This window comes from Cervus canadensis, chromosome 5 (assembly GCF_019320065.1).
Source record: "Cervus canadensis isolate Bull #8, Minnesota chromosome 5, ASM1932006v1, whole genome shotgun sequence".
NCBI classification, from domain to species: domain Eukaryota; kingdom Metazoa; phylum Chordata; class Mammalia; order Artiodactyla; family Cervidae; genus Cervus; species Cervus canadensis.
Genome location: NC_057390.1, coordinates 56,775,578 through 56,792,235, shown reverse-complemented (window position 1 = coordinate 56,792,235; position 16,658 = coordinate 56,775,578). Strand labels below are relative to the sequence as shown.

The 16,658-nt window shown below is 33.2% G+C and overlaps 1 protein-coding gene across 1 annotated transcript in view; it reads left to right on the top strand.

The window, feature by feature from the left end:
* Positions 1-16,439, top strand: part of XPO1 (exportin 1) — a 40,987-nt gene extending 24,548 nt beyond the window's left edge. The window contains exons 5-25 of the mRNA XM_043468847.1: positions 1,631-1,692; positions 1,921-1,965; positions 2,644-2,825; positions 4,177-4,225; positions 4,309-4,428; positions 5,522-5,650; positions 6,304-6,462; positions 7,425-7,622; positions 7,959-8,097; positions 8,302-8,483; positions 8,563-8,719; positions 8,811-8,974; positions 9,281-9,415; positions 9,745-9,928; positions 10,408-10,514; positions 12,501-12,695; positions 13,392-13,560; positions 13,969-14,103; positions 14,189-14,348; positions 14,428-14,524; positions 15,365-16,439. Coding sequence (XP_043324782.1) covers positions 1,631-1,692; positions 1,921-1,965; positions 2,644-2,825; positions 4,177-4,225; positions 4,309-4,428; positions 5,522-5,650; positions 6,304-6,462; positions 7,425-7,622; positions 7,959-8,097; positions 8,302-8,483; positions 8,563-8,719; positions 8,811-8,974; positions 9,281-9,415; positions 9,745-9,928; positions 10,408-10,514; positions 12,501-12,695; positions 13,392-13,560; positions 13,969-14,103; positions 14,189-14,348; positions 14,428-14,524; positions 15,365-15,511 — 2,915 coding nt within the window. The 3' untranslated portion in view covers positions 15,512-16,439. The remainder of the gene's footprint in view (positions 1-1,630; positions 1,693-1,920; positions 1,966-2,643; positions 2,826-4,176; positions 4,226-4,308; positions 4,429-5,521; positions 5,651-6,303; positions 6,463-7,424; positions 7,623-7,958; positions 8,098-8,301; positions 8,484-8,562; positions 8,720-8,810; positions 8,975-9,280; positions 9,416-9,744; positions 9,929-10,407; positions 10,515-12,500; positions 12,696-13,391; positions 13,561-13,968; positions 14,104-14,188; positions 14,349-14,427; positions 14,525-15,364) is intronic.
* Positions 16,440-16,658: the final 219 nt, after the last annotated feature.

The following is a 16,658-nucleotide window of genomic DNA, read 5'->3' as shown; positions in this document are numbered from 1 at the left end:
AGAATGTACTTATACCATTTAGTTTTTCCTACTAACAACTTAGTTTGTCCTGGAAGTTTTGCCGATTTGTTTTATCATTCAGTTCATTCATTGGGGCTTTCCTGGTGGCTCAGATGGTAAACAATCCACCTGCAATGAGGGAGACCTGGGTTCGATCCCTGGGTTGGGAACATCCCCTGGAGGAGGGCATGGCAACCCACTCCAATATTCTTGTCTGGAGAAATCCCCATGAACAGAGGAGCCTGGTGGGCTACAGTCCATGGGGTCACAAAGAGTCAGACACGACTGACTAAGCACACACCGCATGTTCATTGGTGGATCCTGTCTACAACAGTTATTACTGGTGCCTTTGCCTAGTGTAGAAGTTTTTAAAATGTCAGTAACAGTTTTCACTGGATTATATGTGTTTGTGTATATATAGTTAAATCTTTGGTAACTGGCAGGCAGTTTTTCAAATGATTCTTATATTGTGGATATTGATAATACTTAAGGTTACATTTTCAATTGATTAATAACCTTTACTATGTGTCTTTGTTTTACTTGTGAAATTTTTCATCAATTAGGAAAATATTTTTATAATTAATGCTTTTTAAAAGTTTTGTTTTTATTTGGAATGTTGAAATGGCCAGTTCCACCATAATTAATAGAAATAATTTTCAGTTACCAATGAAGGAACCGTGGGGTCAAAGAGTGAATTTAACACTTAACATGATCATGAAAATTGCTCTATTGGGGTAGTTTTACAATCAAATAGGCATTTTGTTTCCTAGGGTTGATTATATTTCTGGGTAGCTGTTTCTTATAAATTAGCATTGGTCAATGGATATTGAGTCCAGTGTAGATTTGTTAGATGAGAGTTGGGACACAGTTTTATAAACTTTAATTTGTATTTCTGAAGTTCAGATAGCTTTGAAAATTTGAAAATCTTCATAAAGCATTTGGTGGCAAAAACTAAATTATTAAACAGATGTGAAATTAGTCTTTATTTTTCATAGGGAGAGATAATTTGTTGGATTAGGAAATCCTGTTTCAGATCCTTTCGGTATATTAATTTAAGGTGAACTACATTACTTTAAAATTTGGAGGGGACGTATAGTAGATAGATGCCCAGTAAATTCTGAATGATGCAAATTAAAATCAAAGACATGAAATGTTAACTGTTGAAAGAATAGGTAATGCTATAAAGGTATCCTTAAGAATATAAATAAAAACTTTTTTCTTAACTTTTTTTTCTACATTGTAGAACAAACAAGGTAAAATTACTTACAGGATTAGCTTAGTGCTGTAAATAAATTGACAGGGATTAACATCTGACTTTGTGTTTCTTTAAAGGAATCATAAGTTTCCCGTTGTGGTTTGTTGTTTTTTTTTTTTTAATTTAAAAATCACAGTTTGGTATAGTTGGCTGTGTAACATTAAAGAATATCTTAGAAGATAATAATTCATAGTTGTCAAACCAATATTTTGTCTTTCTTCACAAAACTGAAAAAGTAGTAGTACACATTTTTCCCCATAATGTCATAACTGGTGATTGGATTCAGGTGTATGATCTGATCTGATCTTTACTCTGCCCTCCCCCTACCCAATTTTATAGCATGCTATAAAGTTCTGAATAATTTTTTTTTAATAGGGATTAAGAAATACGTTGTGGGCCTCATTATCAAGACATCATCTGACCCAACTTGTGTAGAGGTAAGAGCTTTTTTGGAAGCTACTGTGAGAGTGTAAAATCATTTAAATATTGGATCTTGATCTTAAACCCACTTCTGTCACAGACATATAGACACATATGCAAATCATTTATGATAGATCTGCAGTCACTTTGTTCTTTCTGCCGGGCATGGATGGGGGGCTGCCTGCATTTGTTATTTATTATATCAATTTTTTTAAGTCCTCGTTTAAACTTCTTTCTTTTCTTAGAAAGAAAAGGTATATATCGGGAAGTTAAATATGATTCTCGTTCAGGTGAGATTTTACTTGATATATTGTTTTCCCTGAGAATTAAGTGCTTTCCTGAGAATTAGGCTGATAAATTGAACAAAGTATTCTATTTTATTGATTAACTAAACATCTTGCAAAGTGGTGATAGTAGTCCTCACAGTGTTTACAATAGTTAGCCCATTGTCTAACATTTAAGGTTGTTAATATGCTGTGGTAGTATTTACAAAGAGCACTACAGTATTTACAAGTACTGTAAAAACTTCACTTCTTTGGCTCCAATATGGGTTGGACTCATTAAAAAATTTTTGCCTCATATTTTTTCTTTCTTTTCCATGTCAGCTATCTCAGTCTTAACTGATGCATTTAAAAATTGCTTTGAGTTCAAGCATCCGTTTAATTGATCTTTATACTTTACCTGTTTTTTAAACTTTCTATATATCTAACTAGAAATTTTTAATTTACATAACTTTTAAAATATGTACAAAAATCTTCCTGAGAATGGAGCATTTAAGACATAGGACTTTGTAGTTTCTACTCAGTATATTCTATATAGAGACTGGAACGTTTCCTGTCTTGATAAAGGGGAACAAAATGAAGGGTGGTTGATAATTTGCTTCTGCTTTTGGTATCACAGTTTCTATGAAGTTTGTTTATTTGCACTTGACAAGTGAAAAGAAATTAACACTTTCTATTTTATTTTAGATACTTAAACAGGAGTGGCCAAAACACTGGCCAACTTTTATCAGTGACATTGTTGGAGCAAGTCGGACCAGTGAAAGTCTCTGTCAGAATAATATGGTGATTCTGAAACTCTTGAGTGAAGAAGTATTTGATTTTTCTAGTGGACAGATAACCCAAGTGAAAGCTAAGCATTTAAAAGACAGGCAAGTAATTGCTTTAGAATTTTTAAGCAATTTTTCAAACAATTTCAAGAAATTGGAGGTAGATTATAAATATTTAAGAAACAAGTTAATACATTTTAAATTCTTTTTTACTTCAGATTTAAATAATGCTTAAATACCCTAATATTCTAAATTGGGGAGGCTTGAAAAATATGTATGGTATTACAGCAAAGTAACTTCATACATGTTATGTGGAAAGAATATAGATTAAGAATTCCCAGAAAGCTCTTGGAAGTCTGTTTTATATGGTGCCTAGTTAATTACAGGTCCAAGGATATGACTTGTGTCCAAATGTCTACTGAATTCTGCTGTTCCTACATTTTATCCATTTTCCTATAGTTAACACCAGAAACATGGCAGATTTTATTTTCTTCAACATAGTAATAAAAATGTGTTTAGTCATTATGGAACAAATATTTTACCTTTGTGTGTTTAAACTAGCTTCAGAATTTAGAATTTTTATCTCTGGTTCGGTGTGTAAGCACAATGGATTAGGGATATTTAACACTGCTTCTTTCCATTTGGAGAGTTTTATTTCAACTGTCTGGATTTAAAAGACTAGATTAAAAAAATAATAATAATAATAAAAATAAAAGACTAGATTGAGGGATATCCCTGGTGGCCCAGTGGTTAAGACTCAGAATTTCCACTTCAGGGAGCACTGGTTCGATCCTTGGTTGGGTCATTAAGATCCTGCAAGCCATGCTGCATGACCAAACTAAAAAATTAGTAAAAGACTATGTTAATTGAAATTTTTCAAATAGATTAAGGATGACATAAAAACCAAACCTTTAAGAAAGGAAATTAACATGCCCTTTATAGGTGAGTTTTAAAAGAATATTTACTCATAGTTTTAGTAACTAATTTATTTAAATATTTATTTATTTACCTGGTGGCTCAGACAGTAAAGAATCCGCCTGCAGTGTTGGAGACCTGGGTTTGATCCCTGGGTTGGGAAGATCCTTGGAGGAGGACACAGCAACCCATTCCAATATTCTTGCCTGGAGAATCCCTGTGGACAGAGGAGCCTGGCAGTCTCCAGTTCGTAGAGTTGCAAAGAGTCAGACACAAGCAGCTTAAGCACGGCACATGTATTTATTTGGCTGTGCCATGTCTTAGTTGTGGCATGTGGGTTCTAGTTCCCTGACCAGGGATCAAAGCCAGAGTCTTAGCCACTGGACCACCAGGAAAGTCCCAACTTCATAACTTTCGATGAAATTATTGATACCTGTGTTTATAAATAGAAGTAACTCGGGTTTTAATGGCTGCTGAAATGTTGTTACTCTAAACAGTTACAGCATTTCTTCTAAACTGATCACTTTTTTTTCTTTAGCATGTGCAACGAATTCTCACAAATTTTTCAGCTTTGTCAGTTTGTGATGGTAAGTGTTTTTAATTTCAGTTTTTAAAAAATAACTATATTATTATAGGAAGATGTTAATTGAAAAACATGTTTTTGTTGTAGGAAAATTCCCAAAATGCTCCACTTGTACATGCGACTTTAGAAACGTTGCTCAGATTTCTTAACTGGATTCCGCTTGGATATATTTTTGAGACCAAGTTAATCAGCACATTAATTTATAAGGTATGTGAATGCATTTCAGTTATTTTCTTATAAATAAAGTTTGCACAACTATGCTTTTGAATAGAAAAACCAATCTGCATTCATAACCATAATCAGCCTTATTTCTGAGATGAGAAAACTGCTGAGAACTTTTCTGCAGTTTCAGCTACTGATTTTTAAAAACAGTGTCAGAATCTTTTGATACTGTCACTTTACTAGGCAGTCTCTTATATTCTATGTGAACAACTAATTGTTTGCAGTAGCATGTAATGCCTATATAAAGTCTTGTAATTGTTTATCCAGAGATATTCAATTAACAACTGGTTGTATTTTCAGATGTTTTCTAATCAAATGTAATGAATAAATTATGTATTTAATCAAGACCCTCTAAAAGCAGACTATTATAACTTATATTTGGGGCTTTGTAGTTCAGGACTTGATGGGGTCATGTTCTAATGTGAATTTACTATGTTGGAGCCACCATTTTATCAATAGAAAGTTTATTTTAAATTGCTTGCTGTTGTCAACAATACCACGGGAAATGTTGGGCATTTATGTACTTGTACAGATACTTACTTTGTGCAAATTTTAATACATGTAAGTGTTGGTCAATAAGTATGTCCATTTTTAAGGCTTTTGATGCTCATCAAATTGCCACCCACAAATGGGAGGCTACATTTATTCCTTCTTAACAATAAAATATGAAAGAGCCAGTTCCCTACATCTTTGTTAATCTTAGGTATATTGCTGATCTCTTAGAATCTTAAACAATTATAATATTTTCAGATTATACAGAAAACATGTCTTTAAAAGTCATGTAGTAGATGATGAGAAAAGTTTCTAAGCAACTTCGTGTTTTTCAGATGTCTAAAGACACATCAAAAGAAAGCACAGTTTGCTTTTAAATTTTACTGTCCATTGGGTGGATAATGAAATTTCCTTAAAATATAGGTACCAAAAACCTGTATCACCACCTATTTGCCAGATTTTTTTCCCCCAGTGTTCCTGATTTCTAAATCCTTCATTGTTTTTTTAATTGTTAATTTTAAGTAAAGTGTTCCAGGCCATTTAATTTTATGCTCCCTCTCTCCCCCCATTCTTTTAATTAAAATAGTTCCTGAATGTTCCAATGTTTCGAAATGTCTCTCTGAAGTGCCTCACTGAGATTGCTGGCGTGAGTGTAAGCCAGTATGAGGAGCAATTTGTAACGCTATTTACACTGACAATGATGCAGCTAAAACAGGTAATGTAACACTCTTATTAAACTGACTAAACACTTTTAGTGCCTTAGAAAAAGTTGGATTTCAGTTGAAACATTTCACCACAGCTTAACATTAATAGATCAGTGCAATTTTGTGTTTATTATATAAAATGAAGGGTAAGCTAGAAATTTTGAGAATCCTTGAAATAAAGGTTCTGGGAATGTTTTGATAATTAATTTCTGAAGAATTTAAAGTTTTGGTCACTTGGGGTTTAATATTCTGCCTTTGACCTTCCATCTTTTAAATAAAGGAATCAGCTAAGTCCTAGTTTGACTAGGTATATATGAAATTATCTAGAAGGTTAATCATAAAACTACATTGCTACATAATATGTTTGTAATCTGAATCAACTACATATTTGAACATTTTTAATAACACTAAGGTGGGAAAACTGATTTAGGAAAAATTTCAAAGGATCATCTTTAAGGAAATCTTACTATGCTATTGATTTAAAAAACAAAAGCTAGGACAGAAAGGTACAAAAATGGATATAATAGACCAAGGCATTTTTTTTAAAGATAGCTATTTAACTCCATATGTTTTAAAATTAATAAAATGTGGGGGAAATTTAGAACTTAAATGTAGTATCTTTGTTGTTATTTTGAAGGCTTATGATCCATATTTAAATTTGCAGATGCTTCCTCTAAATACCAATATTCGACTTGCATACTCAAATGGAAAGGATGATGAACAGAACTTTATTCAAAATCTTAGTTTGTTTCTCTGCACCTTTCTTAAAGAACATGGTCAACTTATAGAGAAAAGATTAAATCTCAGGGAAACACTCATGGAGGTAGGCTTTGTGGAGCTTTTGGCTTCTGAAATTAATAATAATTTAAACTATGCTTTTGTTCTAAAATTCTTTTGACTTACTCTTTGACATATCTTATTATTTGTCTGCACAATACACGTACATGCTGTCAATTCTGAATTCTAGTCAGAAGCCAAGTATCCTGATTTCTGTGTTCTATTCAATGCCAGATCAGTAATTTATAATGAAAATTAAATTCCAATAAATGTGCGTATGGGTCATTTCTAAGATGAAAAGTCTAAAAACCTTATTTTATAATAGAGGTGTAACAACATACAACTTTTAAATTGCGTGGGTGGTGTTTAGTACATTCACAGATTGCACGACTGGCAGTTAGTCCATTCACAGTGTTGTCAGCCATCTATCTATTCTAAAACATTTGTTCATTACCCACGAAGGATAAAGGTACCTGTTGAAACAAGTCATTCCATTCTGCTCTTCTCTCTAGTCCCTAGCAACAAGTAATTTGCTTTACAACTCAATGGATTTACCTATTCTAAACCTTTCATATAACTGGAATTATAATGTATGGACTTTTATTGTTACTGCTTTCTTGCACTTAACATATTACCATGTTATAGCACATGTCAGTACTTCATCCCTTTCATGCAGAATAATATCCCTATGGATATACATCATTTTTTGTGTCTGTTCATCTGTTGAGCATTTCAATTATTTCTCCCTTTTGCTGTTACCAAATATCATTTGATGTCCATATTTTTTTACAGTCATGTAAGTTTCTTAGCATGTTGTAGGACATGTCAGAAGAAAGCACACTTTGCTCCTATACAATTTCTACTGTATATTTGGTAAATGATGAAACTTGAGAGTGTACAAAAAGCAATGTGAAATTTTATTTCCCATTAACATAGCAAATGGAAAGCCGTTTAAGGTTGATTAGTAATGTCTAAGGATTGTTTTAATAGTTTTGGTCTTCTGTGTAGGCCCTTCATTATATGTTGTTGGTATCCGAAGTAGAGGAAACTGAAATCTTTAAGATTTGTCTTGAGTACTGGAATCACCTGGCAGCTGAACTCTATAGAGAGAGCCCGTTCTCAACGTCTGCCTCTCCATTGCTATCTGGAAGTCAGCATTTTGATGTTCCTCCTAGGAGACAGCTGTATTTGCCTGTATTGTCCAAGGTAACAACAGTGTGTGGTTGAGTGTGCTTTCTCTGATTTTGGAGGACCAAATGAAAATGCTGGCTTTTATTTTTTGGCTGAATCTATCCAAGCACAACCTGTGAGTTTGTTAGGAATGCAAATGAGATGCAGGAAAGTTAACAGTTGATTTTTGTCCATGTTTAGATTGAAAATTATTGTAGAGTTACATTTTAAGTATGTTTATTGTTTTATATTGTGGGCATGATTTTGTTCGGTATGTTGGTGTTGAGTGCCATTTTTTTGAGAGTGGGAGTTATATTTGATGTAACTGATTTCAGAGATCTAACAGATTTTTTTTTTTTAATTGTTGAATAGGTCCGTTTATTAATGGTTAGTAGAATGGCTAAACCAGAGGAAGTATTAGTTGTAGAAAATGATCAGGGAGAAGTTGTAAGAGAATTCATGAAGGATACCGATTCCATAAATTTGTATAAGAATATGAGAGAAACATTAGGTAAGTAAATAAATACTACTAATTTAATCCTTATTTTTAAAAATTCTGTTCTTTTGTGGAAATACTGTTTAGGCAACAAGGCATGCTTAGTTTCTGAGTCTGTTAATAGCCATCCTTATTAGGGTGCTGTTGGTCTTAGTAAAAATCTTTTTTGCTCATTAAGTTTTGCATTTTAAAACATGGAATTTTTTTCCTTCCTTGTAGTTTATCTTACTCATCTGGATTATGTAGATACGGAAAGAATAATGACTGAGAAGCTTCACAATCAAGTGAATGGTACGGAGTGGTCATGGAAGAATTTGAATACATTGTGTTGGGCAATAGGCTCCATTAGTGGAGCAATGCATGAAGAGGATGAAAAGCGATTTCTTGTTACTGTTATAAAGGTATGCAAGAGATAGGTGTGAACTGGAACCTTGATAGTGTATTTTACTGTAAATGACTGAAATTTTTCTCACTTTACAGGATCTATTAGGATTATGTGAACAGAAAAGAGGCAAAGATAATAAAGCTATTATTGCATCAAATATCATGTACATAGTAGGTCAATATCCACGATTTTTAAGAGCTCACTGGAAATTTTTGAAGACAGTAGTTAACAAACTCTTCGAATTCATGCATGGTAAATCCTGTTTGCTTAATAGATTTTATTTTTGCTTAATGGAAAAAGCAAAATTTTTTTGAATTTTTTTTTTTATTTTTGTTTTGTTAAGAGACCCACGATGGAGTCCAGGACATGGCTTGTGATACTTTCATTAAAATAGCACAAAAGTGCCGCAGGCATTTCGTTCAGGTTCAGGTTGGAGAAGTAATGCCATTTATTGATGAGATTTTGAACAACATTAACACTATAATTTGTGATCTTCAGCCTCAACAGGTATGTGTATCAGTAAGCATATTTTTCTTTTTCTTTTTTTCAGTAAGCATATTTTTCTTAGAAAATAACTACTGCTTTAATGAGAATTCATTAATAGGGGTAGAACGCCACTAATGGATTAAATTCAAGTGTTTCTGTGTTCTAATTTTTATAGTGAGGCAGAAATTCAATCAGAAGTGTGTTAAACTGATTTACTGTTTATCACTGACATGTTAACAAAATTAGCTTAAGTGTGTAAGTGAATTATTTGTATGTGATTTTCCTTATTATGATGTATACAAGTAAAATGTCTGTCTTTTAACATAGGTCCATACATTTTATGAAGCTGTGGGGTACATGATTGGTGCACAAACAGACCAAACAGTACAAGAACATTTGATAGAAAAATATATGCTACTTCCTAATCAGGTTTGGGACAGCATAATCCAGCAAGCAACCAAAGTAAGTTTTAGTTACTTTTTGTAAAAGTTCTGATGGAATCTAAGAAAGTTACATTTACAAAAGTAGTAAATTTAGTACCTTGACATGTATATCTGATCCATAGTGCTTTGTGTGCTTTTGCACATTGAAAGAATGGTAACATTTTTATTCTGTTTGGATGATATTTTGGGAAATACTTTCCTCCATTCTTTAGTGATAAAGACTTTTGCAGTACTTTTACACTTTAGGATTATATATGTGATGGTGGTTTGTAGTAATGTGGGTAATTTTTTTTGCTTCAGCAAAAAGAATTCTGTTACAATAAATGGAGTTGTGGTTTGTTCTTACAGAATGTGGATATACTTAAAGATCCTGAAACAGTCAAGCAACTTGGTAGCATACTGAAAACAAATGTGAGAGCTTGCAAAGCAGTTGGACACCCATTTGTGATTCAGCTTGGGAGAATTTATTTAGATATGCTTAATGTATACAAGTGCCTCAGTGAAAATATTTCTGCAGCTATTCAAGCTAATGGTAAGCAATTCTGAATTCTCATGAAATGATATATTAAGTCAGTTCTACATTCACTGCCTTAGCCATAAGCATTTAGCACTTTTGACAAAATACCTCCCATGCTTTAGGCAATCTTCAACAATTTTTAATGAGTCGCACTTGCCCCTTTCCCTTATAAAATTAGTCTCGTTTCCCAGGAAATTAGTCTGTGTCCTCTCGTTTTTTGGGGCATTCTGGGTGGCTGAGTCGGGAAGATCCCCTGGAGGGGGAAATGACAGCACACTCTAGTACTCTAGTCCTCTTGCCTGGAAAAATCCCGGGGACAAGAGATTCTGGCAAGCTATAGTTCATAGGGTTGCAAAGAGCTGGACATAAATGAGCACTAGCACTCTTTGTCTTTAGGTTTTCTAATGGAGAGTGGAAACAAATATTATCTGAAGTACACTGCCAGTGTAGAATTTTAGTTGTCAAATTGGATTCCACCTGATTCTGTTTTTTAGGTGAGATGGTTACAAAGCAACCATTGATTAGAAGTATGCGAACAGTAAAAAGAGAAACTTTAAAGTTAATATCTGGTTGGGTGAGCCGGTCTAATGATCCACAGATGGTAAGTGAGATGTCATTTTTGTTTTTTAAAGTTGATACTGCACTCTCTAGAATGTGTGCATTTAGCTATTTAAAAGGTAATTTAGATGTTTACATTTGGTGTTACTTTATAGCATTCTATTTATTGGAGTTCTGGAGTTTGTTAAAATAGTAAGATCCTTTCTCCAGGGGATCTTCCCAACCCAGGAATTGAACACAGGTCTTCTGCATTGCACGCAGATTCTTTTACCCGCTGAGCCACCAGGGAAGCCCAAGATATATACCTTCTTCCAAAGAAATTTCTGTTGGTAGGGGGAGGGTGGTGATTTTTTTTGGGTCATTTTTACTTTCCATGGATAGAGTTCAAATGAAATTTTTTTTCCTGATGGTTTTGGGAGCCATTTGTAAAGCTGTCATAAGAGCTGTTTACCTTCTTAGTGGGAATAAGCAGTTTCCTAGTTGAAAGTCTCTTTTGTTGTCTTATTCCTGTCAGTCTTAAATGGTTTTCAGAAAGTAACTAGCTCCATATGCGTGAACTTGGGAGAGCTGTTTATGTTTAGTTATTGTTAAACCTTTCGTTCTTTGGGTCCTTGGAACATTATGATAAATCCTTTCCTGTTCATCACTATTGTGTGGAAGTAGCATTGAAAACTGCGCTACTTACTTTCATAAATTTGATATTTTACTATTGTTCCTATTGATAATGGAAAATTTTTTTCAGGAAATTACCAAGGTATCAAACTAGTTTGCAGCTAAGATTTATGTTGAACTTTGGGGCTGTGAATTCAAAGATAGTCAAATAATTCAGATCCAGTGTGTAGGAAAATAAATTCAATGTTAAGAGTGGAAATATGAGAGTGGGCAAGGAAAGGATAAGTGAGGCATGGGTATGAAGTATACAGTATGGGAAATAGTGTATAATAGTCAAGAACTAATATCTTTTTATAGTGACAGACCATAACTAGATTTAATGTGATCATTTTAGAATGTATAAAAATATTAAATCACTAGACTGTGTTAATAGGAACTAATGTCATGTAGGTCAAAAAAAGGATGTAACGTACAAACCTGGTATATAAAATTTACACTGCTGTATGTTTTATAAGAAAGTTGAGTAAATCTTAAAACATTTTTATCACAACTTTTTTTCTGTTTGTATCTATATGAGGTGTTATATATAAGATATCTATGATGATCACTAAACTTATCTTCTATAATCATTTCATGATGTATGTAAGTAAACTTGTACAACTTAATCACGTCTGAGTAGAACTTAAAGGAAGAAAAAGAAGGGAGAATCGGTTCTAGTTAAGAGAAAACCTAGTAAGTAAAAGAAAAATAATTTTGTGCTTATCCTTCAAATCTTACTAGGCCTGTTTTGTGTATTGGGACACTATTACTGTTTAGTTAAATGAAACATGATCATATTTATTGAGCACATCTTAATGGAGGATGTATTATAAAACATAAGAGTTTACACCTTAGACTGTTTATTGGGAATCTCGGAAAGCCTACCACGGTCTTTCTGGCATAGTGTAGTTCCTTTTTTGAGAGTAAGTAATGGTTATTATTTCTGATAAACTATCGGTTCGCATTCATTAAATTTAAAAAAGCATTGATGGTGGATGTCTGATTTTGGTTAGATATGAATACTTTGGTGTACAGTTAGGCTTTACCCTCCCCATGCCTCACACACAGACACACAGTATCCCTAGAATCCTGGTCCTGCCATAATACTTAGAGCTAGTCACTTGATTGCAGGCCCCAGTTTTCTTTAATAAGTATAGATTTAAACTGTACAATGGCCATGGCCCTTTTCTGCCTATTTTGAGTTCTTGATTTTTCTTTGTAAAGTTCTAATACACCAGAATTAAAGCCATAAGAGTTTCCATTTTTCAGTAGATAATCAGCCTAAATTAAGTCTTACAAGGTGACATTGACCTAGCTGCTTAGTAAGTTAGCAAGTGCCTGGATTAAAATTAAAAGTTTTCTTATTTTTTTTAAACAGGTAGCTGAAAATTTTGTTCCTCCTTTGTTGGATGCAGTTCTCATTGATTACCAGAGAAATGTCCCAGCTGCTAGAGAGCCAGAAGTACTTAGTACTATGGCTATTATTGTCAACAAGTTAGGAGGACATATAACAGCTGAAATACCTCAAATATTTGATGCTGTTTTTGAGTGCACATTGAATATGATAAATAAGGTATGCATTTTACATTTCAGTTACATAATGGCAAGTTTTACAGTTATTCATATAACTTTTAAAAGCGTAAATGATGGCTGTCTATGAGCATAGCATAAATTTTAGGCTCTGATGTTAAAACATTTGAACTTCTAGATAAGAAAAGTACTTAAGAAAAGTACTTGTTTTTAAATTTGCCGAAGTTTTTTATTCAAATAGCAGCTAGCATTTATTTAAAACTTGAAACATTTTAGTCACTGGGTTTTTAGTAAAGTGTAGTATATGCTTATAAAGAATGGGAAAATGTATTAACCAAAAGAAAAACATGTAAATATACGTGTACACATTTTACACAGTAGACTTTTCTAATCTGTGTTACTGATCTCAAAGTCACTTTAAAGTGGTAGCACATCTCTAGCAAGTCTCAATGCTAATAGAAAATGTGACAGTCTTTGTGGGTTTTGTTAAGTTCTCTTTATAATAAGATGACCTTGTATTCCTTCATATTGACAATTCATTTGTGTAATGGATAGTAATTTTGTTCTCCCTTACCAGGTGAATTGTATTATCTGTGAGTTTGACTTTCAGTAGGCCATATATCTTAGGTCCACTAACAACTCCAAATATTTATAATGAATTAGGGCTTGCTTTCCCTCTTCCATCTAATACAGTTTAAGGCATTGAAACTTCTATTTTGTTCCCACCATTTATTTTTAGGACTTTGAAGAATATCCTGAACACAGAACGAACTTTTTCTTACTACTTCAGGCTGTCAATTCTCATTGTTTCCCAGCGTTCCTGGCTATTCCACCTGCACAGTTTAAGCTTGTTTTGGATTCTATTATTTGGGCTTTCAAACATACCATGAGGAATGTAGCAGATACAGGTAAATAACATAAAAATGATGTTCTTTATTCATTTGCCTATCAACCCACAATCCACATACAGACACTTAAAGACAGACACCCATCTATCTATGTATTCATAGTTGCAGACAAGAGGTATCATCACTTCACTTGTCATGGTTTTGTTTGAGTGCATCAGTAATGGATGTGGAGAGAATCAACTAAACCTTAAGAAATAATGGAAAGGTGGTAATGGTTAGATTAGTCTGTAAGTAAGCAGTCATTGATTCTAATTTAACTCCATTACTGAGTCAAGATAATTTAGGCAAATAATTGTCTTCAGTTTAAGAAAAAAAAAAAACAAGAGGGACTTTGAATTGTTTAATAGCTGAAGTACTATTGTGAATGTTGTCAGTATGAAATAACTTGGTTGGCTTTATATCTTTTAGGCTTACAGATACTTTTTACATTGTTACAAAATGTTGCACAAGAAGAAGCTGCAGCTCAGAGTTTTTATCAGACTTATTTTTGTGATATTCTTCAGCATATCTTTTCTGTTGTGACAGACACCTCGCATACTGCTGGTAAGAATTTAAAGCTGTAAAAATTCTATGTTCCTTCTGATTGTTATTACATCTTAGAGTTTAATGATGTCCTTCTTATCAACAGGTTTAACAATGCATGCATCTATCCTTGCATATATGTTTAATTTGGTTGAAGAAGGAAAAATAAGTACACCATTAAATCCTGGAAATCCAGTTAACAACCAAATGTTTATTCAGGAATATGTGGCTAATCTTCTTAAGTCCGCATTCCCTCATCTACAAGAGTAAATATCCCTTTTTATAAACTTAAATTTTTTTCAGGGTTTTTTTTTAAGCGATTAATCATTGTGTTTTAACTTGCAGCGCTCAAGTAAAGCTCTTTGTGACAGGACTTTTCAGCTTAAATCAGGATATTCCTGCATTCAAGGAACATCTTCGGGATTTCCTGGTACAGATAAAGGTATGTATTTTATTTGCAGTTTCAGAAATATTGAGAGTAAATACTGGTTGAATTCTTGCATCCAGAATTGACCACTTTTTGTAATGAGCAAAATAAGTGTGCTTTTAAAATAATGTACAGTCTTACTCTTGAGATAGATTACAGAAAGGAAAACTTTAAATCAAGGCCAGAAGAGGAGATAGGTTTAAAATGTTTGCGGTAACTTATGTCTATTGCAACATTGTGATTGAATCCCATAGATATTTTTAAAGGAGTAGGGGGAAGGAACTACGCTGATAGTTCCTCTTGGGATTTTCCACATTGTTAGTACAGAATTCATTTTAGGGGGAACCATGATGATTAGCAGATACCAGCCTGTTTTTTACTGCTGTTAGAATGCTTTGTTGACTTATGGGAAGAGGAATTTTTGTTGTATCACATCGTGTTTTAAAGAAATCAAAAAGAGTTGATGAATTCTTGTCCTTATCTATTAAATAAGAATTGATCACACATAACATATGCAGGTTTTCCCCCCCTCCAAAATACAAAGTTTTTTTTTTTTTAATTAGGTGTAAAAAAAAAAGCTAATTCGTAGAGTTATAAAGGATGAAGATTGATAACATAGCTATGAGGACACTGATAATATACTTAAACTTGATCATTAGTCTTTCTTATTATCATTGCTCTTGAAGTATGTTTTATATGGGGCATTATACTATCCCTCTTTTGTAATCTTTCCCTCCCAACTAACACATTTAGTTTTTAATTCAACTGTGTAGAATTATATATATAATTTAAGCCCAACGATTGATGGATAAATTACATTGCTAAGTATGATGACAGTTAACTATCTTTTCACAGGAGTTTGCAGGTGAAGATACATCAGATCTCTTTTTGGAAGAACGAGAAACAGCCCTTCGACAGGCTCAGGAAGAGAAACACAAACTTCAGATGTCTGTCCCAGGCATCCTCAATCCACATGAGATTCCAGAAGAAATGTGTGATTAAAATCAGAAGTCATGCTGGGTTGTTTTTTTTTTTTTCTTCTTCTTCTTTTTTTCTTTTCCTCTGCAACTCTTGTTAGCAGATGAAAACAGCATCTGGATATTTGTCGACCAAAATGATGCCAATTTGTAAATTAAAATGTCACCTAGTGGCCCTTTTTCTTATGTGTTTTTTGTATAAGAAATTTTCTGTGAAATATCCTTCCATTGTTTAAGCTTTTGTTTTGGTCATCTTTATTTAGTTTGCATGAAGTTGAAAATTACGGCATTTTTAAAAATTTTAACTTCATCCCCATTTTGTGGCTGGGATGGGGGGAGGAGGCAAATCCAATTTGAACATATACTTGTAAATTCTGATGCGAAAGTATACAATTTTTTCCTGTAAACAATACCAGTTTTTAATTAGGGAGCATTTTCTTTCTAGCCTGTATTTCAGTCTAGAAGAAAAGATAATGAGTAAAACAGATTGCGTTGTTAAAAGGATTATAGTGCTGCATTGTCTGAAGTTAGCACCTCTTGGACTGAATTGTTTGTCTAGACTACATGTATTACAAGTCTGTATGGCAGGTTTGCAGCAAGATCATGTGCATATCATCCCATTGTAAACGACTTCAAAAAATATGGGAACACAGTTAGTTATTTTTACACAGTTCTTTTTGTTTTTGTGTGTGTGTGCTGTCGCTTGTCGACAACAGCTTTTTGTTTTCCTCAATGAGGAGTGTTGCTCATTTGTGAGCCTTCATTAACTCAAAGTGAAATGGTTAAAAATATTTATCCTGTTAGAATAGGCTGCATCTTTTTAACAACTCATTAAAAACAAACAAAACAGAACTCTGGCTTTTGAGATGACTTATACTAATTTACATTGTTTACCAAGCTGTAGTGCTTTAAGAACACTACTTAAAAAGCAAAATAAACTTGGTTTACATTTATTTTCCCTTTATTGGCTCAAACTTATTCCTGTATTAATGAAAGCGGTTATTTATGTTTAGGTATTAGGTAACATTTTTAAATGAATTTTGATAACTGTTGACTTCCAAGTATTATTTTTAAGGTTATTGAGTAAAGGCAGCACTTGTATAAAATGAACATGTTCCTGAGATACCTTCTGTTCCCAAGAAACAAATCCCTCCTGTGACAGCTTGCTTGGC